This window comes from Lepus europaeus, chromosome 5 (assembly GCF_033115175.1).
Source record: "Lepus europaeus isolate LE1 chromosome 5, mLepTim1.pri, whole genome shotgun sequence".
Lineage (NCBI taxonomy): Eukaryota > Metazoa > Chordata > Mammalia > Lagomorpha > Leporidae > Lepus > Lepus europaeus.
In genome coordinates this window covers 9008427-9020449 of record NC_084831.1, presented here as the reverse complement: position 1 = coordinate 9020449, position 12023 = coordinate 9008427, and the positions used below count along the sequence as shown (strand labels likewise).

Genomic DNA, 12023 nt, shown 5'->3' with positions numbered 1-12023 from the left:
GGCTTTGGCAAGAGCGCACACATACACAAATACACACAGAGAAAACGGGCTTTGGCAAGAGCGCACACATACACAAATACACACAGAGAAAACGGGCTTTGGCAAGAGCGCGCACATACACAAATACACACAGAGAAAACGGGCTTTGGCAAGAGCGTAGAGAAACGGGAACACCGTGCGCTGTTGGCCAGAGTGTAAATGGTGCAGCCACTCTGGACAACAGCAGGAGGTTCTTCAGAGTCCTCACTCGACTGAGACAAGTGAAAACACAAAGCCTTGTGCCTGACTTTCACAGAATTATTGGTAATAGCCCCAAAGTGGAAATAACCTAACTGTCTACCAGTGGGTGAACGGGTGAGCAAAATGTGGTAGATCCAGATAATGGGCTGATACGCAGCCCCAGAGAGAACGCAGCTCTGCCACCCACCACAGGATGCACCCGACAAACACCGTGCTAAACCAGAGACCCAAGCGGTCACACCTCGTGTGAGTTCACTGAAACGAGAAAGCGAGACTAGCAAATCCCCAGACACAGCAAATGGAGCAGCGGTGGTCAGGGGCTGCATGGGGGGGGGGGGGGGGGGGAGTGACTGCTGATGACTTGGGGCTTTGGGGGAGGGAGTTACTAAAAATGTTCTGAAATTAAGGATTGGCACTGTGGCGTAGCTGGTAAAGCTGCCTCCCAAGACGCCAACATCCCATTTGTGTCCCAGCCGCTCCACTTCCAATCCAGCTCCCTGCTAATGCACCTGAAAAAGCAGCAGAAGATGGTCCAAGAACTTGGGCCTCTGCCACCCACATGGAAGACCCAGATGAAGCTCTTGGCTCCTGGCTTCGGCCTGCCCTACACCAGGTTGTTGCAGCCATCTGGGGAATAAACCAGCAGATGGAAGATATCTTCCTCTCTCTCTCTGTCTCTCTGTCTCTCTCTCCCTCTCCCTCCTTTCCTCCCTCCCCCCTCCCTCCCTCTGTAGCTCTGATTTTCAAATAAATACATAAATCTTTTTAAAAAATGTTTTAAAACTGATAGTGGTAATGGCTGCATAATTCTGTGACTATACTAAAATGCTAAATTGTTTACATTTAAAGGGTTCATTTTATAGTATGTGAGTTATATATCAATAAAAACTGTAATAGAGCAGTGAGCATTGTAAGAGGAAACTAATAAGAAATGGGGCAGGGCTGGGGCTGGTGCTGTGGAGTAGCAGGTGAAGCTACCACCTGCAGCACCGGCATCCCCTATGGGCGCCGATTCAAGTCCTGGCTGCCCCACTTCCGATCCAGCTCTCTGCTATGGCCTGGGAGAGCAGTAGAAGATGGCCCAAGTGCTTGGGCCCCTGCACACATGTGGGAGACCGGGAAGAAGCTCCTGGCTCCTGGCTCCTGGCTCCTGGCTTCAGATCGGCTCAGCTCCAGCTGTTGCTGCCATCTGGGGAGCGAACCAGCAGATAGATGACCTCTCTGTCTCTGCCTCTGCCTCTCTGTAACTCTGCCTTCCAAATAAATAAATCTTTTAAAAAAGAAAAAAATTATTTTAAAAAAATGAGGAAATGAGGGAAGAATAACAGGAAATCAGGAAATACAGAGGTGCCAACCTTGCTGGCTCTTATTCCCCGAACGCTGATCCCCGCCCCCCTTTCTGTGGTCACTACCCTTTGTCTCTTCACTTCCTGACGTCCTACCTGCTCTGAGACTGGCCCCACAATTTGATCCAACTTTCCATGGTTCCCTCTTCATCCACTTTGGACAACCACTATCCTCAGCCCATCCTACTCCCAATCTCTATTACTGACTATAAGGAAAAAAAAAATAGGTCTGGGGGCCAGCGCTGCGGCACAGTACGACAAGCCCCGGCCTGCAGTGCCGGCATCCCATATGGGCACTGGTTAAAGTCCCAGCCGCTCCGCTTCCCATCCAGCTCCCTGATAATGCACCTCGGAAGCAGTACAAGATGGCCCAAGTGCTTGGGCCCCTGCACCCACGTGGGAGACCCGGATGAAGCTCCCAGCTCCTGGCTTCTGATCAGCCCAGCTCCAGCTGTTGAGGCCATCCGGGGAATGAACTAGCAGATGGAAGACCTCTCTCTGTCTCTCCCTCTCTCTGTAACTCTACCTCTCAAATACACAAAATAAATCTTTTTTTTTTATTATTTTTTTTTCCCACAGGCAGAGTGGACAGTGAGAGAGAGAGAGAGAGAGAAAGGTCTTCCTTTGCCGTTGGTTCACCCTCCAATGGCCGCCACGGTTGGCACGCTGCGGCCGGCGCACCGCGCTGATCCGATGGCAGGAGCCAGGGGCTTCTCCTGGTCTCCCATGGGGTGCAGGACCCAAGCACTTGGGCCATCCTCCACTGCACTCCCTGGCCACAGCAGAGAGCTGGCCTGGAAGAGGGGCAACTGGGACAGGATCGGTGCCCCGACCGGGACTAGAACCCAGTGTGCCGGCGCCGCAAGGCGGAGGATTAGCCTATTGAGCTGCAGCGCCGGCTCAAAATAAATCTTAAAAAAAAAAAAAAAAGTCTGCCTTTCCCACGCCACGTGGACTCACGTGTCTCCCCAGCCGCCTGCCAGTGCCCACTCCACCCCGACTCCAGCAGCCTTCCCCACGCTCCCCAGAGCTTGATGCCCACACCTCCGCCCGCATGACACCCAAGACAGTCAAGTATCATCACACATTTGCTCCGGCACCTTCTCCTCTGCCTCCTTGCCCAAAACTCACCATTGTCCACCGCCAAGACTGACCACATCTTCCCCACGAGGCTTCGCCTGGCTCCTTGCAGCCACGGGGTCTCCATCCCCTCCCAGCTCCCAGCAACAGGCACAGGACCTGCCCGCAGGTGCAGGTGATTTGGACATACAGTTTCCTTGCCCACCTGCATTTTCGACACATAGTAACGGTACATCCGAGTGGGGTACCATGTGATATAACACACATATACAACATGTAATGACCAGATCAGGGTGATCAGCACGTCCATCGCATTGTTTATTTCTGGTGCGGGAACATTCCAGGTCCTCTCTGCTAGTTACTCTACATACACAATGAATTGCTGTTGACCACAGCTATCGTACTGAGCCACAGGGCAGAAGTCACTGGTCCTATCCAGCGGCATCCCCCGTCCCCATCAGCCACCCTTGCTCCGTCCCCCACCCCCAACTCTCAACATTCTTAGTAACACACGGGCTCCTAAACACTAAGACAGGGAGAGCATCCTTTCACTCGGTATTCCCGGCATTGGGCACAGCCATAATCAATACTAACATGGTGATGGTGATGGTGCTGTGGTGTAGCGGGTAAAGCCGCCACCTGCAGTGCCGGCAGCCTATATAGGAGTCCCGACTGCTCCGCTTCCCATCCAGCTCCCTGTTAATGAGCTTGGGAAAGCAGCGGAGGATGGCCCAAGGACCCTGCACCCACATGGGAGACCCAAAAGAAGCTCCTGGTTCCTGGCTTTGGCCCTGGCTTGGCCTCAGCCATTGTGGCCATCTGGGGAATGAACCAGTGAATGAAAGATATCTCTCTCTTTTTTCTCTCACTCTCTCCTCCCTCTAATTTCTTCAAATTAAAAAAAAAAGTCTTTAAGAAAACATTGCATATATATATATATAGCAAATATATATATGCATATATATAGCAAAAATCACCCAGCCTAAGAAAATTATGTCTGTGAGAATGATAAGTGGCTGCTGCTGCCGTAAGACCCTTGAAGGACCCAACTAAGGTTTCCCAGGTGTCCCCAGCAGCACTGACCCCGGGCTCCCGCTCCTCGCTCGGTGGTTAGGGGCGCGGGCTCTGGGGCTAAGCAGCCTGTGTTCAAGTCTCGCTGTTGCCATCACCATTGCCATTGACCAGCTCCGTGTCTGCATGTACGTTACTGGGGCTCTTAGAAACGTTTCCATAATTCACGAATAGTTCCTGCCTCGTGGCTTTGTCGTAAGTATTGGCTGAAACAGAGCCAGTGAGCTGTGGGCATGCCGTAAACCGTCAGCGCTGGGTTGCTGCTGTTAACATCACCCATCCATAGCCTTAGTCACATTCACTCCTGTGGGGCCATCCGGCTCAGACAAAACCGCTCCCCATTAACCCAACTCATAAGCAGCCAGGGAGCAAATACTTCACTTCCCGTGGGCAATGGCTTTCTAGTGCTTCAGATGCATTTTTGCTATCCAAGGCATGTCCCTGTTGGGCGTGAAACACCTGGGATGCTGGGAGGTCGCCGCACCCAAGGAGGGAAGCAGGGCGGGACACACTTCAGACTGTGTAGGAATGAGGCCCCTGACTCACGGCGGGGTCACGCTGAGCGAGACCAGGGTGCTCAGGCCCCGCAGAGCACATCTCTCACTTGCTCTGTGCTGGCTCCCCGCTGCCTGACTCACACAGCAGGTACTCGACAAATATTTGTCAGGTAAAGGAATTCCTTGGGCAGGGCGGACTTAACAACCCCTGGTGCCCTTCCTCCTCCTTTCTTGGCTCCAGACAAGCCCACTCCCTTCTCCTTGGGGCAGAGCATCGCAGGTAGCTGCTTAACCCGCTACGCCACAGCGCCAGCCCCATAAGATGAATCTCAAGTCACTGTCCACTTGGCCAGGTCCCTCCTGCACTCCAATCATTGGGGGCCTGGGGGGCACAGCCAGGCTTCCTTGTAGGGTCCCATTCAGACTTATGTAGCGGGGATGGAGTCCTCTCTCTCCCCCCTTGTCCTCCCCAGGATGACGCCTGCAAGTTACAACCTGGCAGGCCCACTCTCAGACGCCAGAAATATGACAAATATTCAGACAGGCCCGTGGAATTTAAAGCACAGGCAGTGGACTGCAGAGGGCACTTCCCAACCTTAGGTGCGCCTCCCTCAAGGGCGCATAGCTCAGATCCTGCATCCAGCCACATCTGAGGGGTGCTGTTTGCAGAATGAATAAATGAACCCAACTTTAATGTGCTATGACCATTTCATTCTTCAAGCAATATGAAGGTGAGTATTTAACACAAGGGGTTTTCTATCTTGTTCCTAATCATTATTTTTGTTTTATTTGAAAGGCAGAGAGACAAATGGAGATAAATTTTCCATTCACCGGTTCACTGCCCAAATATCCACAAAAGCCAGGGCTGGGTGAGGCTGAGCTCAGGAGCCCAAAAACCAACCTGGGTCTCCCACGTGGGCGGCAGGGACCCAAGCACTGCAGCCGTCACCAGCTGCCTCTCAGGGTACACATTAGCAGGAGCTGGAGCAGAAGTGGAGCAGCCAGAGCCCAGATCAGGGATGTGGGCATCGGACCGGCATCTTAACCACAGCACCAAACCCTCACTCTGGGATTTTAACAACTTTAGAAAGTTCTTGCTTCCTTGTCTAAGGGGCTTAAAGTGAGGTTCAACTTTAATTTCAGGTTCAACTTATGTTTTTTTTTTTAAGTTACTTATTTGCTTAATTAGTTGATAGACAAAAAAAAAAAAAAATGAGACACACATACATAGAGAGAGAGAAAGGGAGGGAGGGAGAGAAACTCTCCAAATGCCTGCAACAACTCCCAATCTTAGCCAAAGAGGGGACCCAGGATTGCATCTCCCATGTGGGTGGAGGAACCCAAGCACTTGGGCCATCACCCCTGCATTCCAGGAGCTGTGTTGGCAGGAACAAGAGCCGGGTATGGAACCCAGGTACTCTAACATGTGACGCAGGTGTCTTGATCTGCATCTTGCCTCCCCCCCCCCCAAAAAAAAAATCAGAGTAGGCCGGTGCCATGGCTTAACAGGCTAATCCTCCGCCTTGTGGCGCCGGCACACCGGGTTCTAGTCCCGGTTGGGGCACCGGATTCTATCCCGGTTGCCCCTCTTCCAGGCCAGCTCTCTGCTATGGCCTGGGAAGGCAGTGGAGGATGGCCCAAGTGCTTGGGCCCTGCACCCCATGGGAGACCAGGAGAAGCACCTGGCTCCTGCCATCGGATCAGCGCGGTGCGCCGGCCGCAGCGCACCAACCGCGGCGGCCATTGGAGGGTGAACCAACGGAAAAAGGAAGACCTTTCTCTCTGTCTCTCTCTCACTATCCACTCTGCCTGTCAAAAATAAATAAATAAATAAAAAATCAGAGTAACATAGTAACAAGGGCTTGATGTTGGAGTCTGAACTGTTTTGGAACCCCAGTTCTGGCCCGTCCTGAAATAATGGCAGATAATTCGTGGGCCTTGCGACGGTGAAATGAGGCAGCTCCTGCCATTCCTGGTGCACAGGGAGGGGAGGGAGGTGGTAATGTCCTTTCTCCTTGGCTGGGCCACCCACTGTCCCGCCAAGGCGCGAGGGGGTCACTCTCATCCTCGGGTACAGGGGCACCCCTGTGCTGTTCACTTCACGGAAGCCAGAGGAAGGAGGGCGTGGATTCCTGCTGGCTCCGTCTGGTCTCAGCCTCCTCATGCTTGGACACACTTTTTAAAATGTGCTTTTCTATTGAATGCCATTGGTTCTTACACACCAGAGCAATGAATAGGGCCCCTCACCAAGTCTCTAACAGAGCGGATCTGTATTAAATACCCAAAGTACAACAAAAACGCCTAGCAACTCATGAAGATTTCAGGGCCTCGAGAACTGGCAAGGATCTCGGGGAAATCACAGGGAAATTTGCCTGCCGCATGATTAATTCCGGGCAGATTGGTGCCGGAAAATCACATGTGGGCCAGCGGCAAGCAACAGCTTGCAGAATTTCACAAAATAAACGGACCGACGGGAGGGGCCCAGGAGGACACGATTTGGAGGAAAGTTCAGGGTGAGGGTGGGGCACACGCCAGATGGGTGCACAACAGATCGGCTTTTGAAACCTGGAAGATCCAGAGAGATGGCACGCGGGGCCAGATTATAAAAGCAATTTAGACTAGAGCTCTAGCGAGAGACACCCTGGTATGGCGGAGGATCCCAGAGAAGTGCAATGAAATGCATGACCATGATCACCCCCAGGCCAGCCCGCAACAATCCGGCTGAGCTCAATGAAGTTATTCATCCCCATTCAAGTTGTGACACTCATTGTCCACAGACAAAAACCCTGCAGACCCCCGTCTGCAGCCCCTCGGCTGGGCCCCAGCTAGCCGGGGAAGGTCTCAGCCCCAAAGCGGCTGCTTGTTCAGACAGGGTGGGATGTGGCCCCCTCCCAGACTGACTGACACTCCAGAGCTGGCTTAAGATAATGACAGCCGGGCTCTCTCTGGGTGACAGAGGATGTGGCTCAGCCATCAGCTGTCTGTCCTGGGAGGCACCCGGCTCAGGTGGGGGAGGGCAGCCCTCACCTTGCTCTGGGGTGCACAAAGTGGTGTCCCAGTGTACCGTGTCTGGGCACCACGGACGTACAGCGGAAACCCAGCCCCGTCTGCTTCCTGGTGGCGGGAGACGTTCCAAAGATAGGACTGCCCCGAATAGCTGCTGGGCTCTCTAAAGAGAGGTGCCCGCTGGGGACTGTCCTGCACTCCGTGTAATTTTCCCGTGTACAATTATGGGTGCCTACGTTGGGTCCGTCCTGCCTACAAGCCCCTCCCTCTGCAAGGATTCCTCTAGATCCTCAGCCCCAGAGATCACACGCCAGTCGGTCCACTTACAAGCCCCCCAACCAACATTCAGTGAGCAACTACTATGTGCGCAGACGGCCCTGGGCACCGAGGGGAGATGTGCCTGCTTCCTCTGTCTGGAGCTTCTACTCTCTTGGGGAAGCAGATTAAACATCCAAGAAAACAAGATATTGACAAAAGTTCGGGGTGGGGGGTGGGGGGTGGCCCAAGGCAGCAACGGAGCAGAAATGGACCCGGAGTGAGAAGAAGGAAGAAGGGACCCTCAGGAGGGCAAGGTGTGGACAAGAGGCCAGCAGTGCCCCCCGTCTTTGGGTCACAGCCATTTAAAGTGTAAGGAGTCCCTAATTCAGCCACTAACCTTGTTGGCCAAGTTCAACACGCAGCCCCCAGCTCACTTCAACCTCCGTTCACAAGTATGCTCCCGGGCACAGGCCACTAAAACGCCCCCCAACCGGGGTGGCACCCCCAGGCTGCTCCAAGGGACGCCAAGACCATGGTCCCGGGGCAACCCCCAGCCGCGCCCCAACCCTGCTGAGTGTCCCGCCTGATTCCACGGGACAAACTTCCCCCGGGATCACGCGCATCTCTGCGTCACCTGCCAGCGAGGAGAGCCAGCCGCCCTGGCGCGCTGAGGAAGGCTCCCTGGACCCCCGCGCTAGGGAGCTGGCTCGGAGGGAGGCTGCCCACCCCGGCTGCCCGCGGATTCCAGGGCTCCTCCCGCCACCAGGCTCAGCCACTGCCGCTCCTCCTCCCGCGTGCACGCAGGCACAGCCTCGGGCTCCCCGTTGTTGCCCCTCGGGCAACCTCCAGGGCCAGGCCCCGCGCCTGCTGCGCGTCTCCCCGCTCGTCTCCACCCGCCGCCCGCTTACCTCCCGCCGCCGGCGCCCAGAGCCCCGCGCTGCCAAGGAGCAGGAGCAGAACGCGCGCCCTGCACATCTCGCCGCTTCCCTCGTGCGCTTGGAGCCGCAGTCGTCGCGCGCAGGGGCTGGGAGAGGGGCTGGAAGAGTCCCTGGGGAGATGGCCACGTCCAGCCTGCAGGGGCGCAGGGAGCGAGAGGCCCAGCGCGCCACGGTGCCCGGGCGCAAGGCGGTCGGGACGGCGAACTTCGCAGCTGGCGACGTGGGCAGCGCAGTCAGCATTTATGCCTCCAGCCGGGGGCGGGGAGCCGGGCGGTAAGGTGGTCTCAGCCCCGGCGCTAGGACCGCCCTCGGGCTCTCTTTGGCCGGCGCGTAAGCCGCGAACCCCCCTCCAGGTTTAAAGTCACAGCGCACCAGCTGCGGGGCCGCGCGCGGGTTTCTACGCTGTGCGCCAGCAGCCGGGGGGAGCGGGTGTGCTCTCAGACTTGTGTGCTTTGTTGCTATATTTATGATTTTGTTTTGAAGAGGCAGGCGCAAGGTCTTGTTATGGCTGGAGCGAGAAGGGATCGCTTTCTTGTGTGGTCAGGACTGTTTGAACCAAGCCTGGCACTATTCCTTGATGGTTTAAAAAAATTTTTTTTTCTTGGCTGTCAACTGGGTGGGCCCGAGGCGATTCACGCTGGTCAATCGCGCCCTTGTCCAGGGGACCCCGGGCCGGAAGGGCCCCAAGAGCTGGCCAGAGGAGAGGTCAGTAGCCTCACTTTTGGGAAACAAGCTAAGCTCCATCTACTTCTCCCCGGGAGTGGAGCGCTGTGAGGCTGGGGCCAGGCACAGGTGCCGCCACCACTCACCCGGCTCCACGTCCAGCTCCCTCCACGCCCTTTTTAACCCTGGAGTTGGATCCTGCACTGTCCGTTTTGCTCCTTGAAGGGGCCTTGCTTTGACCTCAGGCAACAGCAACAGGAGAATTTATTTTTTCAACTTTACTTTCCTCTGAACTGTTGGAATTAAATTTTTTTTTGAAGAACCACAATTTGGTTCTTTGCCACAGCTGCCATTCAGCAAATGAGCCGGAGACTGAAAGCCCCCAAGCTCCACTGGGGGGGTGGGGGGCTATGAAAATGGGTTGTTTTCAGCTTGTTTTCTTTGACACCACATTTACTTTGTCATAAGAATCTTCAGGGGACTTGTTCTAGGAGATTCTAGAAGCTCAGATCCTGGAGTTTGCACCCCAGACCACTGGGTCTGACCCTTGGGGAATTCCTATTTTAAACCCTTGTCACTGGCCTTCCTAGACCTGCCCCTTCTCAGCAGGAGTCTCGGGGGGGGGGTGATTAACAGGCAGGGGGGGAGGGTCTGAGCAGGCAGATTCTGCAGGGCTTACACAGTGACCCAGAGAAGGCGGGTCCTGGGCCTATGGGATCAGAGCTGAGCCCTGAAAGTTGGAAAAACAATGGCTGGGGAGGGGGCACAGGCTTTCCTGAGTGACACACCTTGTATTGTCTCTGCAGGACAGAACTGGCCTTGTCTGTCCGCCTATTAGACAGGGAGAAAAGCAAGCCGGCTCCAAGGCCACAGGAAGAAGAAGGTAGAAGGTGACCCACCTGTACCTGGAAGCAATGCCACCAAGCTGGGGGATAGAAGGGGTTAAAGGCAGCCGCCCTTTTAGGGGAATGTCTGGATCTAGGATTCCCAGAGACCCACCCTCTCCCTGCCTCCCAGAGGGGTTGGTGGCTCACCTGACCTTCAGGTGTGGGATGGAATAGGAGCAGTACGGGGGAATGGATGTAGTCTAGGATCCGGGCACGGGACAGGGTCTGGGTGCTGCTGGCCACCCTGATACTCTCCAGGGAGAGTGGCAGGGCCCGGCAGGGGAGCCCAAAGTCCAGAGGGAGGAAGCCTCCTCCCTGGACAAGGCAATCACAGATGGAGAGGGAAATGCAGGCCGTGGCAGAGGGGTTCCAGCAGAGCCGAGACTCTCAGGAAGGACTCAGGCCTGGGCTAACGGAGACACAGGGAAGCACAGGGGGCCCGGAAGCGGAGATCCCGCCCGGGTGGGGAGAGGCAGAGCTGGGAGAGCCCACAGGGGCCTTCACCTTGCAGTGAGTGCTGCCCCGGCACTCCCGCAGGCAACCCTCAGGCCATGCACAAGGAGGCAGGTTCACCTGGGGGCTGAGGTGCTGAGTCATCAGATCTGGGCTGGGGCCTAGGAATTTGCATTTCTAACAAGTTCCCAGGAGATGTTGATGCTGCTGGCCCTGGGCCCCCACACTGAGAACCTGTTTTATTTTATTTTATTTATTTGACAGGTAGAGTCATAGACAGTGAGAGAGAGAGACAGAGAGAAAGGTCTTCCTTCCGTTGGTTCACTCCCCAAATGGCCACTACAGCCGGAGCTGTGCTGATCCGAAGCCAGGAGCCAGGTGCTTCCTCCTGGTCTCCCATGGGGGTGCAGGGGCCCAAGGACTTGGGCCATCCTCCACTGCCTTCCCGGGCCACAGCAGAGAGCTGGACTGGAAGAGGAGCAACCAGGACTAGAACCCGGTGCCCATATGGGATGCTGGCGCCTCAGGCAGAGGATTAACCAAGTGAGCCATGGCGCTGGCCCCTGAGAACCTATTTTAGAGGCCGGATGAACTGTGTGGAGTTACACAGCAAGGAGGAGTGGAGCCACGTGCCCTGCTGTGCTTTGGGTAAAGATTTGGCCAAACAGGTTTGTAAATCGCTTTTTTGGAGGGAAGGGGGCAGGCTGTGGAGTGAGAAACAGCGAGAGCATCCAGATGGGACCCTCCACCCTCAGGGGTGCTGGAGAGTGGGTGCTGGGGTCTCCCCTGTCTCCTATGTTCCTTGAGGCCTCTGGGAGCAGCCAGCAGAGCTGCAATCCCCAGCTGAGTCTCAGAGAGCCAGGGCAGCTCTGTGGCCCCAAGTCAGTCACGCACTTGGAGGTAGGAGCTGGGACCCAGGTGTGTTCTGCAGGAATAAGATGAGCTGGGGAGGGGGGGGGGGGTGCTGCACTGGGCGCAATTCTCTGCACCTCGCTTTGCTGGAAAGAGTCTGGGTGTCGGAAACCAAACCCCAGCTCCATGGCAGCCTCGGTTGCTGCTTCTTTGAAATGGGGGTGTTCCTTCTCCTGGGGGGGGGGGGCTCAATGCACAGCCAGGAGCATCACCACTGCACTTGCTCCGTGGTTGTTTCTGGCTCTCAGCCTCTGCTGCCCACTGCAGCCTCCTGGTCACTCGGCCAGTGCCGTGGCAGAAGTCCTTTGCAAGGTTCCAGTAGAGCTGGCTGCTCTTGAACTTGGGAAACCCAGCTGGCCCGGCACACAGGCACTCACACCACAGGGTCCTCTGCTGGTCCAGCCCTCCCCTTGGGGCGTGTTCCTGAGAGTGCCCTCCATTCCTTTTCCCTGTCCCATCCGTTGGGCCCCAGGTGCCCACTCTGGGAAACTGAGTTATCCCATTGCAACCAGGAACTAGTGCCTGCTGCTGTGCCATGAACAGGGGGCTGCCTTGGATTTCTGACCTGGGTTTCTCTATTCACCAAGGTACCTGTTGCTCTCCCGGGGTCTCCTGGAGGCCCCCTGCCCCTCCTGTTGTCAGTCAGGCTATCTCATGCCCCATTCCAGAGGC

General features: G+C 55.8%; 1 protein-coding gene across 2 annotated transcripts in view; it reads right to left on the bottom strand.

Annotated features, from left to right (window-relative positions):
- Positions 1-8643, bottom strand: part of PDPN (podoplanin) — a 30876-nt gene extending 22233 nt beyond the window's left edge. For both annotated transcript variants that reach the window (XM_062190463.1, XM_062190464.1), the window contains exon 1: positions 8407-8643. In XM_062190463.1, coding sequence (XP_062046447.1) covers positions 8407-8473 — 67 coding nt within the window. In that variant the 5' untranslated portion in view covers positions 8474-8643. The remainder of the gene's footprint in view (positions 1-8406) is intronic.
- Positions 8644-12023: the final 3380 nt, after the last annotated feature.